This window comes from Orycteropus afer, unplaced genomic scaffold (genome assembly GCF_000298275.1).
Source record: "Orycteropus afer afer isolate SDZICR_OR568_19922 unplaced genomic scaffold, OryAfe1.0 scaffold00174, whole genome shotgun sequence".
In the NCBI taxonomy this organism is placed as follows: Eukaryota; Metazoa; Chordata; class Mammalia; order Tubulidentata; family Orycteropodidae; genus Orycteropus; species Orycteropus afer.
Genome location: NW_006921761.1, coordinates 6,137,503 through 6,156,580, shown reverse-complemented (window position 1 = coordinate 6,156,580; position 19,078 = coordinate 6,137,503). Strand labels below are relative to the sequence as shown.

Here is a 19,078-nt window from a genome sequence, read left to right as displayed (position 1 = left end):
CGGCCGGGGTCCCCCCCAGGCCTGGCGGGACCAGGATGCTGTCCCCTCACCTTCCCCCCGACCCCAGCCAACGCCCCCGCCCTCCCGAACGTCCAGTGTGACTGCAGACAGCTGGATGCCGGCTGAGCCCGGGCCCGAGGCGGGCAGCGGCTGGCCGGGCCTCCTCATGTCCTGCCTGAAGGGCCCCCACGTCATCCTCAAGATGGAGGCCATGAAGATCGTGCACCCCGAGAAGTTTCCGGAGCTGCAGGCGGCCGCCCCCTGCTTCCCCCCCGCACCCCGGCCCACCCCTGCCCTGGCACCCAAGCGCGCCTGGCCCTCAGACACAGAGATCATTGTCAACCAGGCCTGTGGTGGGGACATGCCCGTCTTGGAAGGGGCGCCCCACACCCCGCCCCTGCCCCGCCGGCCACGCAAGGGCAGTGCAGAACTGGGTTTCCCCCGTGTGGTCCCGGCCGACGAGGTCATCGTAAACCAGTACGTGATGCGGCCTGGCCCACCGGCGCCGGCCCCCTCGGCGGCGGGCGAGCCCCTGGAGTGCCCCACTTGCGGGCACACATACAACGCCACGCAGCGGCGGCCCCGCGTGCTGTCCTGTTTGCACTCCGTGTGCGAGCAGTGCCTGCAGATCCTCTACGAATCCTGCCCCAAGTACAAGTTCATCTCCTGCCCCACCTGCCACCGCGAGACCGTGCTCTTCACGGACTACGGCTTGGCCGCGCTGGCCATCAACACATCTATCCTGAGCCGCCTGCCCCCCGAGGCACTGACCGCCCCGCCCAGTGGCCAGTGGGGCGGGGAGCCTGAGGGCAGCTGCTACCAGACCTTCCGGCAGTACTGTGGGGCCGCGTGCACCTGCCACGTGCGGAACCCCCTCTCCGCCTGCTCCATCATGTAGCCCCTGCTGCTGTCACCGCCGCGCCACTAGCCCTCACTCTGCTTCTGCAGGGACCCTGCCCACCCACCCGCTGACCCCTCCACGCGCACCGCAGCTTCCGCCCCATCCTGTGTGGCGTTGTCGCTGCAGCCAACTCTGCCATTAAAACTCTTTGCCAAAGTTTGCACCTTGTTCCCTGGACTGAAGGTGGCTCTTGTGGCCAGGGTGGGTGAGGGACCACAGCCCAGACGTCTGGCCTGAAGCTGCTGCAGGGCACCCAGGTGTGGCAGCCTTGTGGGCAGCTGCTTGTGTGGGCTGGGCCCGGCTGTGAGTGTGGGTGCGGTGAGTGCCCACCCGTGTCAGAGCAAAGCAGGCCCAACTGGTGAGAGCTGTGCCTCTTCTGGTGCCCTGGCTGCCAGCGGGGCTGGCTGTGCTAAGTACCGTCTCGACCCGTTGCCGTGCTGTCCGCCCGGCCCTGACCGCGGGTCTGGGTCCTCTCAGGCAGTGTGGGAACTGCCTTGGGGCCAGGTGAGCAAGGGTTTGGGACCAAAGCTGGCTGAGATCTTGGGGATGTGTGTAAGGACCCCAGGGGCTCCTGTTTTGCACTCAGACCACCCAGGTTTGGAGAAGGGATCTTGGTGGGGCAGGGCAGAGGGCACGCGACTCCCGGGTGAAGATAAGTGACAGCAGTGACCACAGCAAGAACCATTGCTGTTTATTGTGAGCTGCTGCTTGCCAGGCTCCACCTGAGCATGTCATGTGCCACACGCTCCCTCCCAGGCCACCTCACTCAGCCTGTGAAGTTGTGGGGGGCAACCTTCTTCCTTAGGCAGATGCTGGGGGTCAGTGACCAACCCCACCGTCCACAGACAGCAGAGCCCAGGCCTCGGTGGCCCTGGCCATGGGGGTGGGGTGCTCCAGCAGTGCCAAGGCCCTTGTCCTGACCCGGGTCTGCTGAGGGTGCCCTTGCAGCAGGTGGGGCTGAGCCGTGGAAGGCGCCACAGGCTGCTCCTGTCAGTAGCCCTGACCTCCAGGGACACACTAGCCCTTATCTGCACCATAGGCAGGTGCCTGCTCCATGGACCAGCTCCCTGGGGACCTCTCTGGTCTCCTGTCCACTCCAGGCCCCTCTGCAGCCAGGACAGGCCTTCCGACGGGTGTCCTAGAGTGGACAGTGTCCGGTCACAGAGTGGTGTGGCCTTCTCTGGCCTACCCTGGGCCAGGCTCCTGGTTCTAAAGAGAAAGACCCGGGTTCACCTCGGAGCCCTCAGCTGGGCCTCAGGCTGGGTGCTCCCGTGACTCCATGGCGCCTAGGCTGGCCAACAGCTACTCAGCGGCTGGCCCGGTCCAGGAGCACGAAGAGCAGGCCCAACAGCGTGAGCGGTGTAACGGCGAGGAGAAGGCCCAGCAGCTCCAGACCGAGCAGGCCCAGCAACGCCAGGCGGCGGGCACAGGGCCCTCGCTCCCGCAGGGCCCACAGCCGGGCGCCCAGGCAGGGTGAGCAGGGCAGGAAGGGCAGGCAGCCCTGGCCGCCCACGGGCCCCGCCAGGAAGCGCAGCTGGTAGCGGTGCTCCAGGGCGGCCCAGGGCCCATGGCCACGGCGGGGCAGCAAGGGCGGAGCAGCGGGTGGCGGTGGCTGGGGCCCATCGGCCTGCAGCAGCTCCTCCTGCAGCCGGCAGATCTCCCACTCGATCATGGGCGTCTTCTGGCGGCACAGGGGGCAGCGCACACGGCCCAGGTCGGTGCTGGGGGTGGCTCCCAGCAGCTGGTGCAGGCAGCCAGTGCACAGGCCATGGCCGCAGTTCAGCAGGGTCAGGCAGTGCTCCCCGGGCCCGTAGGGCTCGGTGCATATGGGACACTCGCTGTCCTCGCTGTCCACACCCGGCGCCTCGTCCTGCAGAGGGGTCACGGCGCCCAGCAGGGGCTCACACTCCGGTGGGCTGGCATCCAGGGGCGTCCTGGGGCCCGTGCTGTTCTCTCCTTCTGCTGCCGGCACTGGACCTGGTGTGTCCAGCCACTCGGGGCTCAGAGAGACTGAAGGTGGGCTGGGGGGTCCAGTGCTGGAAGCCTCCGGGCAGGAGTCAAGATTAGGAGGCCTGGATGGGGTGGGAGGGTCCGGATCACCCTCAGGGCCTGCGCAAGGTCTGGGCTCCACCCTCCATCTGGATACTGATCTCTCGCAGGCAGGTGGTCGGTCTCCTCCACACTGGAAGTTAACTTTGCCTGGCCCCGGGCACCCTGTGCCAGCTCGGAGCACCTCCTGGGCCAATGTGAGGCCGTCCCGGCCAACTTGGGGCCTGAGCCCAGCCGTGGCGCCGTCCAGTTCTCGTGGCAGCAGCGACCATCCGGTACGGGGTGACTCCGGGTTTATGGGCAGGCCCACAAGATGACTCCAACAGCACACGCCCCAGGAGCGCCTGGAGGCCCCGCCCCTCGACCCCGCCTCCCCAGACAGGCCTGGGCAGGAAAGGGATGTTGGTCTGGTCGCCCAGCAGGCAGGCTCCGCCCACCTCCCATGACCGGTGCCTGTCGTCCCCGCCCCTCCCCCCCCCCTCCCCGCCGCCAGCCCACCCTGCTTCCCGCTCTGTTGTCACCTGGGCATGGCTGACCTGCTGCAGGAGCCTCTAGGTACGAGGTGGGCAACCTGCAGGTGTGAACCCCTTAAGAGTGATCCCCACGGAGGAAAGCAAGGGCAGGTCAGCCACAAGTTATGAGGAAATAATGTTGTTGTTACGTGCCGTGCCGTCAAGTCGGACCCGACTCATACCAACCCTTCCTTGGGTTTCCGAGGTGCTATCTCTACGGAAGTAGATTGCCCCATCTTCCTTCCGAGGAGTGACGGGTGGGTTTGAACCGCCAGCCTTCTGGTTAGCAGTCAAATGCCATGGGCACTACACCACCAGAGCTCCTCTAAATGCCCACTAGCTCTGGTAGCATAGTGCGTAAGGCACTTGACTGCTAACCAGAAGGCTGGAGGTTCAAACCCACCGGTCACTCCTCAGAAGGAAGGTAGGGCAATCTACTTCCGTAGTGATACTGCCTCGGAACCCAAGGAGGGCTTGGTATGAGTCGGGTCCGACTCGATGGCACGTAACAACAAATGCCCACGTGCAGAGGTGCTCACACACAGAGACGTGGGCACACACAAGATGCACTCACGTGCACAGCTGTGCACATCTGCACACACTCGCCCCCATGGGTGGGGCCGTCCTGCTGTGGACAGACAAGTGGCACGGGAAGACACAGGAGGCAGACACACCAGGAAGTCACGCTTGTTTACTGCCCCACCTCCACCTTCCAGGAACTGGGTGGTGTGTGCCAGCCCAGCCTCACCCTCAACTCCAGTGGAAAGCCCAGTCCTCAAGTCTCCAGCCTGTATCCTGTATGCCTGGCATTCACGGCACAACGTGGGAACTGGAGCCATGCTGCTGTACAACAGGGATGGGGTGTCCAGAGCAGGGGGAAGGCAGGGCTCTCACAGGAACGTCCCTGCCTGTGAGGGACAGTCCAGCTGCCAGAGCCTGGAGCACAGGGCCACACGGGAAGGGGAGCCCAGGGTGGTGGGCAGTGAAGGCTGGAGTGGGCAGGCCGGGACCAGAAGGAGGGCCTGTGTCTGGGGGCCCAGGCTGGGGGCCGAGTGCTTCAGACTGAGGTCAGACAAGGCCCAGAGATGGGGATGCCTTTCTGGCTTGTCTGAGCCTATGCCCAGGTCTCCATCTGGAAGCGCTGTGTGCGCTGCAGCCTGGTGAGGTAGCTGGTTGCGTCAGGGCCGGAGAGACCACCCTGTTCCCGGAAGATGGATGTCAGGGCCTCGGTGACGTCAGCTGGCATGGCCTTGGCATTGCTGGAAGGCAGGTGGAGGCTCAGTGTGGCCTGGGGCCACGGGACTGAGCCCACCCCCTCCCCACGCACTGCTCACCCCGCCAGGTAGAAGTGGGCGCCGTGGGAGTCCAGCAGCCTCCACACCAGAGGCCCGAGCACCTTCAGCTGATGCTGGACATACACCTTCTGTTCCTGTGGGCGGGGCAGGGAGCTGAGCCTTACCGCATCCCGTCCTCCCTGCCCGCGAGCCGAGCCTGCACCCTGTGTGCCCCTCCACCCACCCAGGCCCACACCTGCTCCCTGGAGAAGGCTGTGACCAGGGTCAAGCAGCCCCTCCGCTCCAGCTCCCGCCACTCAGCCTCCCAGTAGAAGTCCTGGTCCCGATGACGGCAGCCAAAGAACAAGACGTTTCCTGGGGAAAAGCCCAGAGTGGGCTGGGGACGGGACTCGGGTACTGGTGCCAGGGCCTCCTTTGAGGGTCCTCGCCACATAGCCCCCAGAGGCGCCAAGAAGTAGGTTGTGCTGGGGCTCTGCTCCCTGCCCTGGGACCCCTGGCACGCTCACCAGTCTGGCCCTGGGCCACCCGCTCCTGGATGGCTGCTCGGAAGGGGGCCACACCTGTGCCAGGCCCCACCATGACCACAGGTGTGCCTGGTGTCTCTGGGAAGGCCAGGCTCCCAGGCCGCACCCACAGGGGTACCCGGACAGGTCCTGCTGCAGGAGAAGACTTGATGAGGACCGCAGGCCCCCAGCACAAGACAGGCCAGGCTGCACGGGGAGAAGACCGTGGGCCTCACACACAAGGAACAGAGGGTCACCTTGCCCGGGGTCCAGAGAAGCCAGCCAGCTGGAACAGAGGCCCCGGCGGGGCTCCTTGAGACGCGTCCGGTACTGCACCACAGCCACCAGGATCTGCAGCCGCCCGGGGAGGGCCTGAGAGAGAGGACAGCAGGTGTGCCAGCCTGGCCCTGGGCTCTGCTGCCCTGCCCGATGGCCCCAGCTGGCCCCTACCCCTAAGGAGCCCAACCTCACCCCGGGGACTCACCAACAGAGAGGAGGCGATGGAGAAGGCTCGTGGCCGGATAGGGGGGATGAGGTCCAGCAGGTAGTCAGGGGACACGGCGCCCGCTGTGTGTGGGAAGTCACAGAGCACCTGGGGGAGCGTCCTCAGGCTGGCCTGGGGCTTGCTGTGGGCTCAGGCCCACCCACTGCCCGCACCCACCTCCAGGATGGTCCTGCGGGGGCGGGTGCAGTAGTCTGACAGCTCCTCCTGGCCTCGGGCAGAGCTGAGCTCTAGTAGCTTCTCCCGCTCCAGTGCGGCCGGGGAGAGGCCAGCCAGCAGCTCGAAGAAGGATCGGCGGGGGACGCTGGCAATGTCCAAGTACTGTGACACCAGGTGCCTCACCGAGCAGGGCACAGGCAGGCGTGCAGGGCGGGAAGTATCTGTAGCAGTAGTGGAACGGGCGGGGAGTGGTCATGGAACGGGGGAGGCAGAAGGGGAGGTGGCCAGGGCACGGAAGTTAAGGAAGAGGGGTGGGAGCAGGAAGCACAGGGCAGTTTGCTGGCCCCAGGCTCACCTGCCCGCAGGACTCACCGGGCTCCCGGGGCTGCAGTGTGAAGTACTGATCAGGGTCCAGACCCAACACCTGGCAGAACCGCTGGACATGGCTGGCCGAGTTCTCAGGCTGGATCAGCACCACGTCCCCGGCAGCAAAGCTGTGTGGGACAGTGCCGGGGCGCTCGACTCAGTGGGGGTGTCTGCCTGTGTGGGTCACAGTAATGGTTGTGTGTCTGTGGGGGCAGTGGAGCTAAGAAGGGGTACCTGTATGTGTGGAGGGGCTGGGGCTTGGTGGGGGGCGAAGCTGTGGGAGGGGAGGGACTGGGGGCACTGAACAAAGGCTACCCGCTGTGGCTGGGCACATCGCCCCTGCTGCCCGGCCACTACACTCCCACCCTGCCCTGTGGAGCAGCTGTCCTTCTGGCCCCCAGGCCCATGGTCCATCTGTGCTGTGCTCTCTGCTCAGGGGACTGAGCCATGCTCTGTCTCCTAGGGTGCTTGGCACCCCATTGCCCTGCTGGGCCCTGGCACCCAGGTGGTGTCTCAGGTCCCCCTCGGCACAGCCCCACCTGATCCCAGAGCCAGTGATGTCGAACTCGATCAGCCGGACGTCCTGGAAGTGCAGGGCCCCCGTGACCCTCTGGTTGGAAACCATGGGTGCCAGGAAGGGCTGAAGCTCCGAGGGGGCTCCCTGAGGGTCTGCCATGGGTTCAGGCTGCTCCTCAGTCCTGGGTAGCCCCTGCAGGAACTGCAGGGTGAACTTGGAGGGCAGCCTGCAGAGAGGGTGGGGTGCTCAGCCTGGGTCCCCCAGACTACTGACCCACACCCTTGGGTTGCACTCACAGGACTCCAGGTGGGATCACGCTGAGGCCAGGGGGCACCGGGTACAGCTCCAGCATCTTCCCCCACAGGTCGTGCAGCCAGGGGTCAATGGCGGCGTCAGGCCTGTGGAGAGTGTGTTGGGGCCCATGAAGGTCCTGCTGACGGCGGTGCTCCCATCTGCCTGTCCGTCGGGACACAGACTCACCCCAGCTCGTGCTGGTCATCGCCCAGGCACGGGGGCAGGAGGGCGCAGCCTCCGAGCTGCAGCAGCCGACGGTGCAGCTTCTTGGCCACAAAATTGAACCTGTGGAGGGCCCAGGAAGGCTGGGGCCAGCAGGTGGGCCCCCGTGCTGGGCAGAGCGGCCCCTGCAGAGTGGCCCCGGGCAGTCCCCGCATGTACACGCTCCATCCTGGTCGAACTCCAGAGGGGCGTGGCTCTGCCGAGGCGGCCAGGGAGCCCCAACCAGAGGGCCTGCCCTCCGCCCACTTTCAGTAAGATCTTGGTGCTGCCCTGCCACGTGCCACGCGGGTGCTAAGTGACTGATTCGGGCCCTACCCAGGGTCCTCTTGGCCTGGGGGCTTGTCTGCCTGCACACCTGTGCACGGTACGTATGGGTGGCCACACTGCACCGTCTCTGGGTGGAGCCAGGTCAAACAGCCACCCCCATCTTCCTTCACCTGAGAAGACAGAGGACCCTTCCCCATGGATTCAGCTTTGGAAGACTCAGCGCCCCAGCTCAACACAGGCAGTTGGAGTTTCAAGGTTCCAGTAACGACAGACGCCACCAAGACCCCTGAAGACCAAGTGGTACGTGTTCAGGGGTCGACTGTCCTTGCAAAGGCACTCAAGTGGAATGAGCAGTGGTGGCAGCTGTCCCACCTGTCAGGCCCTTTATGTGGCCTTCTGCCTTCATTCTCTAGGAAAACCGCTTGAGAGACCTTCTGAGCCCTGAGGAGTGACCTGTGGCCTGGCTTTCTACTCCAGAGCATTTGTTACTTCGGTCCAGGTTGAGTGACATTGCCTGAGTAAGTCGCACACTTGAGGTTTGATACTGTTTGTCTAGCCTCGGCCTGCAGCCTGCCGTGTGATTAGTCTATTTCATGCACCTTGTGGGAACAGGCAATACACTATGCATATGACTGACCATAGCCTACTATACAAATGAAGTGCGTACGGCCTGCAGAAAAAAGACTGGTCAGTTCATGGCTCTGTGGGAGAGCCATGCTTTGAAACTAACAAGGAGTTTTGCCTACGTATGCAGCCAACCCCACAGAGCTAGACAGACAGAAGCAGAAACAGCAAGGGGAAAACAGACAGAAGGTGGAAAACCGCCTACAAGAACTATACCAGGGGCCAATGGCTTTCACACTGAAGACAGTGAGAGGCCTGGACAGGGCCCTCAGGCGGTCAGTGGTGAGGGCAGAAACCAGCTGCAGGGAACACAGCCCAGAGCCGAGGAAGCCACTGCACTGGCTGTGAGCTGGGTCAGTCCGCAGTGCAGGGACTGAAGACAGAGGCCTGTCCTGGGGCGAGAGGAGGCGTGCGCGGCAGAGAAGGGCCTGCTGGCTCACTCAGCCGTGAGGAGCTGAGAGCTGTCCTGGCTGAAGGGAGGAATGCGTGCTCCACACTGGGGGAGCCTCCCAGACCTGGCCTAAAGGCTTCCTGACCCAAGGTGCACCCTGTCAGTTCCCTAATAAGCCACTTAACCATATGATCTGAGTTCTGAGTGGCCACTGCAATGGATTACTGAACCCAGAAGAGTAGAGGGTGCCCTGGGAGGGACGGCTGGTATCAGAATTGGCTGTGAAGATGAGCTGGAGGTACGCCTGACCTCTGCTCTTAGGAATCAGCTTTAGACTTACCTTGGTGAGTCTCATCATTGCCCTGACGTGAAGCAGGCCTGATGCCACCCCAGGAGGGCGTGGGGCTGGGCAGGCATGGCCAAGGGGCTGGGCTGGGTGGGGCTGGGCGGCCAGAGAGCTGCACTGGCACCGGGTGGGGAGGAGCGGGTGTGGGGTGGAGAGGGGCAGGCGCGTGGTGGGGCTGGCTGACCAAAGGGGCTGGACTGGCATGGGGTGGGGCGGGGCAGGGGCGGGGGGGGGGGGGGACGGGGGGGGGGTGGGTTTGGATTGTTGGGGGAGGGCACGGGGTGGGGTGGGGGCAGGCTCGGGGCGTGCGGGGCTCAGAGCCCCTGTGGTGCTGACCGCTCCTGTCTGCCACCAGCGAGGACAGGTAGCAGTGCTGAGTCTTTGTTCTCTAGCCTAACTCTTCCGGATTTCCGACTTGGCGTTTGCACACACCAGGAGGCAGGGAGGCTGTGTGCCATTCATGCTGTCCGCACTCTGGTTCCAAACCCTGGGTGTGCCCTCCCCCCTGGGAGGGGTCTGGTGACGGCGCATGCTCCTCTGGGGGTGTCTGTGGGAACAGGGTGCCCTGCCCAAGCTGGGAGAGCCATCCCCGCTGACTCACTTGGTGTATGAGGAGTCCCCAAGGCCCAGGACGGCAAAGTCCACTTGGCAGAGGGCGGTTGGTGGCAGGTTCTTCCGGAATATGAACCTCCAGAAGTTCTATAGCCAGAAGAAACCCTGGTTAGTGTCCTGACTCCGGGCCAGCCCTGCAGCTCCCAGGAGAGGTTGGGTCCCAGGTGGCAGGAAGGCTGAGGCAGGATGAAGGGCTGCAGGGCAGAGGCCAGGGCTGCCCAGACCTGAGCAGGGGAGGTGGGAGGGCTGCCCCAGTTCCAGGGCAATCTCCCACCACCACCAAGGGACCCGTTTTATGAAGATAAGAAGGACAGTGGTTTTTTCTTAGGTTGACAGTGACCAGACATTTGTAGTGGCACAAAATCACCACTAGAAGAGCCATAGCCATCAGCACAGGGTGTGAGCAGAGGGCCCGGGCCCAGGCAGTGGGGAAGCCCTCACTTCCCAACACGGGACTGAGGAGGGAGAACTGTCCTGGAGAGCGGGGCCAGTGCTCCACTCGAGTCCCCCAGCCCGTGTCCTGGTGCCCTCCTGGTTCCAGCCTGGGACGTGTGGCCCTAGGTGGGACTGCCACACCCCACTGGCCCAGGACTCTGCCGTGCACACCCTTCTGCATGGCCCTGGCCTGCTTCTCCTGACCACGCCCCAGCTCCATCAGCCCGTCTGCACCCCTTCGGCTCTGTTCACCCACCTGGCCTTTGATGCCCACCTTCCCTAATCCACACACGCATGCCCTGGTGAGGCCCATCTCCAGGGCCATCAGGGCCGTGACCCTGAGGTCTGAGCTTGCATCCGCGGACCTGTCCCTTCTATCCCCAGCCACGCCAACCCCAGCTAGCCAGATGGCCTGGTCCAGACCACAAGCCCTGCACAGGGAAGGCTGAGGGACCCGAATCCCTGAGGCCCAGCTTTTCGCGTGGCCGACACCCCCCGAGCTAGACCCTGGGGTCCCTGAGCTCCACCTCTAGAGACCACACCTGGCAGGCAGTGGTTCCCTCCTCCGGAGCCCTCCTTCCACGTCTTCCAGTCTTGTGACCCTGCACATGTCAAAGTGCCTCGATTCTTCTACACACCTGGTTTGCAGGTGGGCCAGATGCCCTTGAGAATCAAGACTGGAGGTGCCTGCAATGCTCAGTCACACTGGGAAGCTGCTGTGCTGGCCATCCCTTTGTATGTCCTGCTCTGTCCCCAGGAGCTAAGTTCCCGCCCACACGCCTGCGCCGTACCCTCAGGCGGGGCGAACGTGGGGACCAGGTGCTAGCAGGCTCTTGTGGCTGAAGACTTGCCCTTCGGTTCTGGGTCATCTTGTGACTCCTTCTTGCTAACTGCCTGCCTGTTACCTTGTGCTCATTCAGAACTTTCTGGAACAATCTCTGAATCTCAGTATCTTCTTTTCATGCTCTGTCCCCTTGTTGTTTGTTATGCTTGGTGGGAGGACCCCCAAACTGATGTTCTGATCTTTCTCAAAGGCCGCACAGGGCTTTTGCTTGGTCTCCAGCTTTGTTCTGTGCAGTATTTCCATGGCCCTGCCCATCTCCTGCTTCCCTGCAGAGGAGCCCCGTGGCCCTGCCCTGGCCCTGCCTCGCCTGTCACCCGAGTCTTTCCTCAGACATGCTGCATTCTCTGTGGCCCATGTACACCGACACGCTGACAGAAGCTGGAGGGACAGGGCCTGTCAACCACGATTCCTCAGCAAGGAGGTGGGGCAGGCCCAGGCTGTGGGAGCCGGGTCACTGGCCACATGTTACCTAGGGACGCATCTGCCCCTGCTGGGAACTGTGCTAACTGCAGTGCCCTCAGAGGGGCCCAGGTAAGGCCAGGCCTCCTGCTGGGCACAGACGAGCACCTCAGCCCAGCCTCCACACCATGGGTTGGGGGACCCCAGTCATGGACGCCGACTTCACACATACTCATCTCGATGCACTCACCTGGCGTGATGGTCGCCACCTTCCTGCTGGCGGCTCCTGAGGGGTGGTCTGACCTCCACCCTGACCATGAGCCCCGCTCAGACCCGAGGGGCATTGTGTTCCCTCTCGAGCTGCGTCTCCTAGCAGACGGCCCTATCCTGCATCCGCCTCCTCCTCCTCGTCTCCTGCCCCGTGCTGGGCTCTCACCCTCTTGGCCTCCACAGGGACTCTGCCCCCGATCCCCAACGGTTATGGGTTGCTTTGTGTCCCCCAAAAAATGTGCTGTAAATCCTAATTCCTACATCTGCGATTAGAGTCCCACTTGAGAATGGATTTTTCTGTTATGTGAATGAACCCATGTTAGTGTAAGCCATGTCTTAAATCCATCTCTTCTAAGACATAAGAAAGACAAAGCAAGAGAGCCAGCAAGCAGAGTTGTGGGAAGACAGATGGATTCCAGGTGAAGTTCACTGAGGAGACAAGGAACAGAAGCCCAAGGGACAAGGACCTTCCTCTAGACCCAACAGAGAGACAAAGCCTTTCCCCAGAGCTGGCACCCTAAACATTGGACTTCAGACCTCCTGAACTGCAAGAAAATACATTTGTTTGTTAAAACCACCCCCTTGTGGTATGTCCGTTAGAGCAGCATTAAATGACCAAACCCTTAACCCTAACCCTCTTCCTCTCCAGTCTTTTCTCCACCAGCATTTAATACGTCCAAGTCTCTCCCGTCTCATAAAAACCTTCTTTTCAACCCTGCACCTCCTTCTCAGACAACTGCAACAAACAAAGAACCACAGACTCTGCTCGCCGCTCACTCAGTGCTGATCCCTGTTCTTTGGCTTCTCTCCCCAGGAAGCCAGAGCTCTGCCCAAGGCCCCCACAATCCCTCTGCTGATACACCAGCAGGTCCCTCTTAGGCCTTATCTGAACCCTTTTTCCTGAAGCATCCCGTCCTCTGTCCTTGTGGGTGCACTCCCTCTTCTGCTGCTTGGATCACTCTCAAATCCCTGTCACCGGCTTCTCTCCAGCCTCCCACACCCAGATGTCCAGGGCAAACTATCCTGGGGGATAGTGCTTCCTTTTCTCACAGCTCACACTCTCACCCCAGACTTCCATGGTGGTCATGTCGGCCATGCCAACACCAACTCCAGCCCAGACTCACTGGTTCCCCAACTGGGGGTGTCTTCCAGGCCCAGGTGTCAGACCACCCTGGGCCCCAGTGTCTGCCCCATGTCCTCTGAGTGGAACAGCCTTCCACCGCAGAGCCGACATAGACCTGAAGCTATGTCTGGGTCCTGTCTCCTTGCTCACCTCCCAAATCCATGCAATGTGCATCCCATCCATGACTCTGCCTTCTCTCTGGAACGTGCCCGCCCACCTCTGCTCTAGTCAGCCCCCAGCGCAGGCCGTGAGCATCTCTCACTGGCACCACTCTCAATCTCTGACACCCTGTTGTCCTTGGCAGACAAGCAGGGATCTCGTTAGAACAGAGACCTGACTGCCACCTCCATGGTTTCCCCGGCCATTGATCCAAGCCCAGGGGCTACACTGCGGCTGCCCTGGCTCTCTGGGGTGGGGCCGGCACCTTGCCTCCTCTCTCCTGCCCTCTCGCCTGCTGTGCTCCTTGGTTCAGTCACAAGGAAGTGCATCTCGCTCTTTCCAGAGGCTGCACGGGCTGCTCCCTCTTCCCTTGTGTCTGGCCCCCACTATCCTCCAGAACTCAGTGTATGCTCCTTTCTTCCAGAAGCCTCTCTCTGAGCCTTAGGCTGGCCTAGGTCCCCCTCACCAATGCCACTGTTCCACTAGGCTGCCTTTGTGGGTTCCAGGAGGGTAAAAATGTGGCTGTATGTTCACAGCTGGAGTATGATGTGCGTGTGCTGAGCAGATGTTCAAAGAACTGGTGAATTCCCTGATGGTCAGATAGCATAGAAAAACACACAGAACCCAGACTGGGCCCCTATCAACCCAAAACAAAGCCAACCCACTGCCCTTGTGTCGATTCTGACTCACAGCGCCCCTAGAGCACAGAGCAGAACTACCCCACAGGGTTAAGGCTGTCAATCCTCACTGAAGCAAAACCCAACAAAAACAAACCCACTGCCTCTGCATTGGTTCCGACCCACAGCGCCCCTAGAGGACAGAGTGGAACTGCCCTACAGGGTCTCCAAGGCTGTCAATCTTCACTGAAGTGGACTGCCACATCTTTCTCCCCACGAGTGGCTGCTGGGTTCGAACTGCTGACCTTTGGGTTAGCAGCCAAGCTCTTAATCACTGCCCCACCAGGGCTCCTTGGACTCATATGCTGCCCTGGAAATGGCTGAAAGTTGTTCTGGTTCCCTAGTGCCGCTCTGACAAGAATATACCACAAATGGGATACTTGAACAAACAGGAATTTATTCTTACAGTGTGGAAGTTTTAAGTCCAAGTTCAAAGTACCAGGCTCTAGGGGCTGGGTGAAAGCCCCTCAGCCTTGGGCTTCAGCTCTGCCTCCTGCTCCCGGCCCACTGGAGCTAGAGGCTTTTCTTCACTCAGACAGCTGCTGGCTGCTGAGGCTGCCAAGCTCACGGTTGACAAGTAAAAAGGCACAGTCCCGATGTTACCAAACCACATGGCAGGCCATTGGTTCAAGTCCATTGAGAGTCCCAAGGTCCGCAGAGCATGGCAGGCTGCTGAATACCACCACAGCTATGTGCAGAGTCCAAGCCATAAGCTAGGGCCTGCTCCCCAAGGCTTCTCCTCATATACAGGAAGCAGACCACATCCCTAGGGCAGCTACTCAGCTGCTCACAGTAGATTCCACCATGGAGTTGATTACCGGTCTCATCATGGGGAATACTACATCCCACTGCCCAGCCAAGTTGACACACAAACTTAACCACCACAAACGTACAATGAAGAACAAGTCTATCTGGCAACCTGCGAGATGTTTACTAGGGAGGACAATCAGAGCCCCAGTTTCACCGAAAGACAGCCTCCCAGGTCCCAAGGAAAATGAGACCCACGGGACCTTGCACTGGACACGGGACGGCGACTGTGCTGCCGGGACTCTCGGGGCCACAGGAAAAGGGTAGGGGTGGAGGCAGGATCTGCGCTGCAGACGGGAGCGGGCATCGGCTCCGCCTTACCTTCATGTTGTCAGGAGGGTCTCCTTGGCCCGTAGTTGCGCACACAAATATCACCAAAGGCTCTTTAATCAGATTCACCTTAACAAAAAGACACACGCGTGAGACTTCCAGCTGGCATGCCAAGGGCGACTTCCCACGCCCTCCGTTCAGAGCGAAAGAGGATCACGGGGGCGCTGAGAGCCGTGGGAAATGGAAGGGCACAGGCCCGCTTGTGCGCTCGCCCAAGACTGCATCCTGCCTCCTCGCTCCGCCCCTCCATGCCCTGAGCTGAACCCTCCTCCCCAGCCTCCCCTTCCTCTATAACCCCCGAAACCGAAGGGCTCGCTCTTAGACACGACGTAACGCCCTGGAGTCCAAGGTCCCCAGGACACTGGCAGGGCACGCCCGCTCGGGTCCCCCCACCCATGCCCTCAGGGACCCTCACCACCGGGTAGGAGTCTAGGGCCAGCACCCGGCAGCCAAGCCGCCGGCGCCGGGCCTCACGGCCCAGCCTCTCGGCCACATCTTCGGCCGTGCCAGTCTGGCTACCAAAGAGTACCAGAAGCCTCGGGCTCGACATCCGGGGCCAGGCCTAGGGTCCCAGACTAGGACAGACCCCACGAAGGCCGCTTCCGGCGATCCTGGCGGGAGGATCGGCTCTCACTTCCGACTTCCGCCACCGGCCGGAAGTGACGCCTTCGGACCGCGCCCGGCGGGGCATGGCGTCCGAGCGAGGTGGGCATCCGTTGGCGGCCAGTGCTGGGTCTCAGGCCGGGACTGGGAGGTTGGCGGCGTGCGAGGACCGAGGGCTCGCTGCCTCGCGCGCGCGGCGGCGGCAGGCGCCGGCGAGGCCTGCGGGGACAGGAGGCGCAGCCCCACGGGCGGAACCCTCGGCTGTAGCGCGGCCCTGGCCCGGGCCGCCCTCCACCGGCACGATGCTCTTCTCGCTCCGGGAGCTGGTTCAGTGGCTGGGCTTCGCCACCTTCGAGATCTTCGTGCACCTGCTGGCCCTGCTGGCGTTTTCCGTGCTGCTGGCCCTGCGTGTGGACGGCCTAGCCCCTGGCCTCTCCTGGTGGAACGTGTTCGTGCCGTTTTTCGCTGCTGATGGGCTCAGCACTTACTTCACCACCATCGTGTCCGTGCGCCTCTTCCAGGACGGCGAGAAGCGGCTGGCCGTGCTGCGCCTCTTCTGGGTCCTCACGGTCCTTAGCCTCAAGTTCGTTTTTGAGATGCTGTTATGTCAGAAGCTGGTGGAGCAGACGCGGGAGCTCTGGTTTGGCCTAATCACGTCTCCAGTCTTCATTCTCCTGCAGCTGTTGATGATCCGCGCCTGCCGGGTCAACTAGCCTGCAGCGGGGCTGGGAGGGCAGCCCTGGGCAGCTGCAACGCTGGACCCTCCTTCCTCCGCACCGTCGGAGAAGGCGACCTGAAGGCAATGCCCAGGTTTCTTTACCCCGGTTGTGTCTGAGGTTCGCCCCACAGCAGGGCCACACAGAGAAGCCTCGATCCGTACAACGCATTTCCTGCTGCTCCGAGCTTTGAGCTGCAGACCTGAGTTGACTTGAGAGGGGTCCCACGCCAGACAGTCCCCAATGCCTGTGACGGCTGGACGTTACGTATACGTATAACACATTGATGGGGTCTGAGTGTGCCTTGTGGACCCAGGGGAAAGCATCCCGTCCCAAGGCTGGACTCAGATTTCACCTGGCCAGCAGTGCTGACTGGGAGCTCACTGTCCCGTCTGCCTGGAACAGACCGCGTCACGTGCTTGAACTGGAGAACCTTGTCTGTGTGATGGGAGGGGTCCTTTCCTTCATCCCAGCCCGCTGGCGACAAAGAGTCCATCGACTAGGAGCACAGTGGGCCTGAGAAGTTGGGTCATCAGAGAAATGCTTTCATGGTGCTGCCTCCTCCATCCCTGCACAGGCTGTACCTTGCAGCTGGCACCATTAGCATCCCTGAGGCAGGTTGAGGCCTCCCCAGGTCCGTGGGGCCTGTGAGGGGACCAGGTGCTCTGATGCTCCTGATCATTGAGATCTACAAAGAGGAAATTTGTGAGTGGCCCTCTGATACTAGGAACTGATCCTAGGCCAGGTTTGTCACCCAAAGGCTTTGCTTTGATCCCTGTCAGGTGCCAAATGAACACTTGCTGGTAGAAAAATAAAAGGCTGAATGTTCCGTTGCATGAGCAGTGCCTGCCTCTCATGCGCTAGAGAAGGGCCACACAGAGGGGCTCTCCTTGCCTCTTCCCTGGGAGGATCCATGTGCCCTGCCTGGGTGGGGGGACAGCAGGTAGGTGTGTGTTAGGCTGCCGGGCACTGGTGTGACAGCAGAGCCTTGGTGGCAGCCCGCGGCCCACGAGTGAGAGTGCCCTGCATCTGGGGAGTTGTGAGAACAAACACAGTCTGCATGCCAGAGAGCAAATGTGGCCCACTTGGGATGACACTGGTGGCACTTTAGCCTGGGTAGTTCTTGTGGGGAGTGTGCTGTGCATTGCTGGGCGTTGAGCAGGATCCCTGGAGGACACTAACATCACTCCACTTGTGACAGCTAGAAGTATGTCCAGGCATTGACCATGCCCCAGGGCACCCCATGGAAAGCTACTGGGCTGAAATGTTTACTGTCTGGCCCCCAGGGAAGGTTTGCTAACCTCGGCTCTAGTACCTCAGCTGGGCTGAGGGTGTGAACTTTGTGACCACTTTGCGTGGAATGGACGCTGAGTGGGTAAACTTTTGAGATCCTTGGACTTGTCAGGATGATGCCAGAGCTATGCCAGCGTCTCCTCCCAGGATCGATAACTTGTCCAAGCAGAAGGCGAGCTGTGTGTTGGGAGTGGGTGTCCATTAGGATGCTGTTTTTGGCCTCCATGTAGCGTTTGTTCCCCTGTCCCCGTGCAGTTGAGGATGTGGTCAGCCTGAGGGTATTGGGAGGCTTTGCTTCCTCTGGGAAGTTTGCTTTGGGGAAGGTCTTAGGGGAGCAGACACTGGCATCTGGAAGGCTGGGATCCAAAGTTTTCTCTTTTCCAGCTTAATAGAGTGGCTGCAGGGCTTGGTGGTTCGGTGCCAGACCCCTCACCTAGCATGCAGGAGACCTGGGTTTAGATGCTGCCCAGTGCCCGCACGCACAGCCGCCATGCCTGTGCTGGAGTGTGCGTGTTGCTGTGATGCTGGCAGACTGCAGTGGAACTTCTGGACTAAGATGGACTAGGATCAAGGCCGGGTGACCTCCTGTTGGAGTCAGCTGGTGAGAACCCACGGTGCATGTTCCATTCTGTTGTGCATGGAGCTACCACTGGGCGGGGGTCCCACTCAGCAGCATAACGGCAGTGCAGGCAGCAGACTGAGGCAACCCTGAACTAGTGGCAGCTGTAGCTGCCATGGGACCCAGAAGCTGAGAAGAGCCCCCACAGCCAAATCCTGCGCGTCTCTGGAGACAGAAGCGCCCTTGGAGCCCCACCCCCGAAAGCCGCAGGTGCTGCCAGCTGCTGACTGCAGGGCAGGTGCGGGAGGATGGCTGATGGCTGATGGCTTCCTCGCTCTCACTTTCCCTTCTGCCCATGGCTCCCAGGAACCTTCCTAACAAGGGAGTGCAGCCCTTACTGATGACCGCTGGGAGGCGGTGCCCTCCGGGCTAGCGGTACCCCTGCCCCAGACCTGGGACATGATGAAAGGCCAACAGATGAAGGAACCTGATTTGTCAGAGTGGGCCGGCCCCTTTGCCTGCAGAGCCTGGAGCCCACTGTCACCTGCTTTCCCAACTCATTCTGCATCCGAGAGTTGGAGCTGCTGGAGCAGGTGCTCTCCACAGATTACCGTGGCCGACAAGTTGTGGGCTAGAGGGTCTCTGAGCACTGCAATCACATTTGTAGACACTGGAGACCCCGGGTCCCCTCCCACAGAACCGATCCTTCCGGCTGGGTGTGGCTTAGGTGCGTGCCTTTTGCTAGGTCCTGCAAATGCACGGAGCGCAGGTGGGGAGTAGGGGCGAGCCTGATTGGTCGGCTGCGCACCGCCTCCGAGGACGCCGCGGGCCCTTCCTCCCACGCCCTCTGGCGGAGGGACTAGAGGGCTGGGTGCCAAGCCGCGGGATTAGGAAGGACCAACCGGGGCCAAGGTCACAGAGGCACTCCTGGACCCGCCCCCGCCGGGACCCGCCCTTTGGCGCCGGGCGGCCGGAGCCCAGGGCGCAGAGGCGGAAGTCAGGGCGGCCAATGAACGGCACGCGTCGCTGGGGCAGTGTCCGGCTCCGCTGGTGGGCGTTGTCCACTGAGCCCCGGGAGACAGGTGGAGGCGCGCGTCCTCCAATCCGCGAAGCTGTATCCAAGGCCCGGATGCGGGCGAACAAGTCCTCCCCTGCCATAGGTGGAGGTGTCCGCTGGGGGCGGGCCCGAGCGGGCCTCCCCCAATGGGTCGCGGCCCGGGAGGGGCCCGGCCCGCGCCAAGGCCGGCTGTGGGCGGTGGCACGCTGGCCCCGGCCGGGTGCAGTCCGCGCAGTACGCGCTGCC

The 19,078-nt window shown here is 62.0% G+C and overlaps 4 protein-coding genes across 4 annotated transcripts in view; 3 read left to right on the top strand and 1 right to left on the bottom strand.

The window, feature by feature from the left end:
• Positions 1–115: 115 nt before the first annotated feature.
• Positions 116–898, top strand: RNF208 (ring finger protein 208). The gene has a single exon (XM_007946970.1). It carries the CDS (start codon positions 116–118, stop codon positions 896–898), a length of 783 nt encoding a protein of 260 aa, XP_007945161.1.
• Positions 899–4,576: 3,678 nt separating this feature from the next.
• NDOR1 (NADPH dependent diflavin oxidoreductase 1) lies at positions 4,577–15,154 on the bottom strand. Its single transcript, XM_007946968.1, has 14 exons — positions 15,020–15,154; positions 14,596–14,673; positions 9,550–9,647; positions 7,285–7,383; positions 7,101–7,202; positions 6,827–7,030; positions 6,294–6,415; positions 5,922–6,142; positions 5,745–5,852; positions 5,518–5,632; positions 5,264–5,410; positions 4,993–5,111; positions 4,797–4,891; positions 4,577–4,721 (listed from the first exon to the last, which is right to left on the bottom strand). Exons 1-14 carry the CDS (start codon positions 15,152–15,154, stop codon positions 4,577–4,579), a joined length of 1,788 nt encoding a protein of 595 aa, XP_007945159.1.
• A 355-nt stretch (positions 15,155–15,509) lies between these two features.
• Positions 15,510–15,920, top strand: TMEM203 (transmembrane protein 203). Its single transcript, XM_007946965.1, has one exon. It carries the CDS (start codon positions 15,510–15,512, stop codon positions 15,918–15,920), a length of 411 nt encoding a protein of 136 aa, XP_007945156.1.
• A 2,864-nt stretch (positions 15,921–18,784) lies between these two features.
• The window catches only part of TPRN (taperin), a 7,804-nt gene continuing 7,510 nt past the window's right edge, over positions 18,785–19,078 (top strand). The window contains exon 1 of the mRNA XM_007947072.1: positions 18,785–19,066. Coding sequence (XP_007945263.1) covers positions 18,785–19,066 — 282 coding nt within the window. The remainder of the gene's footprint in view (positions 19,067–19,078) is intronic.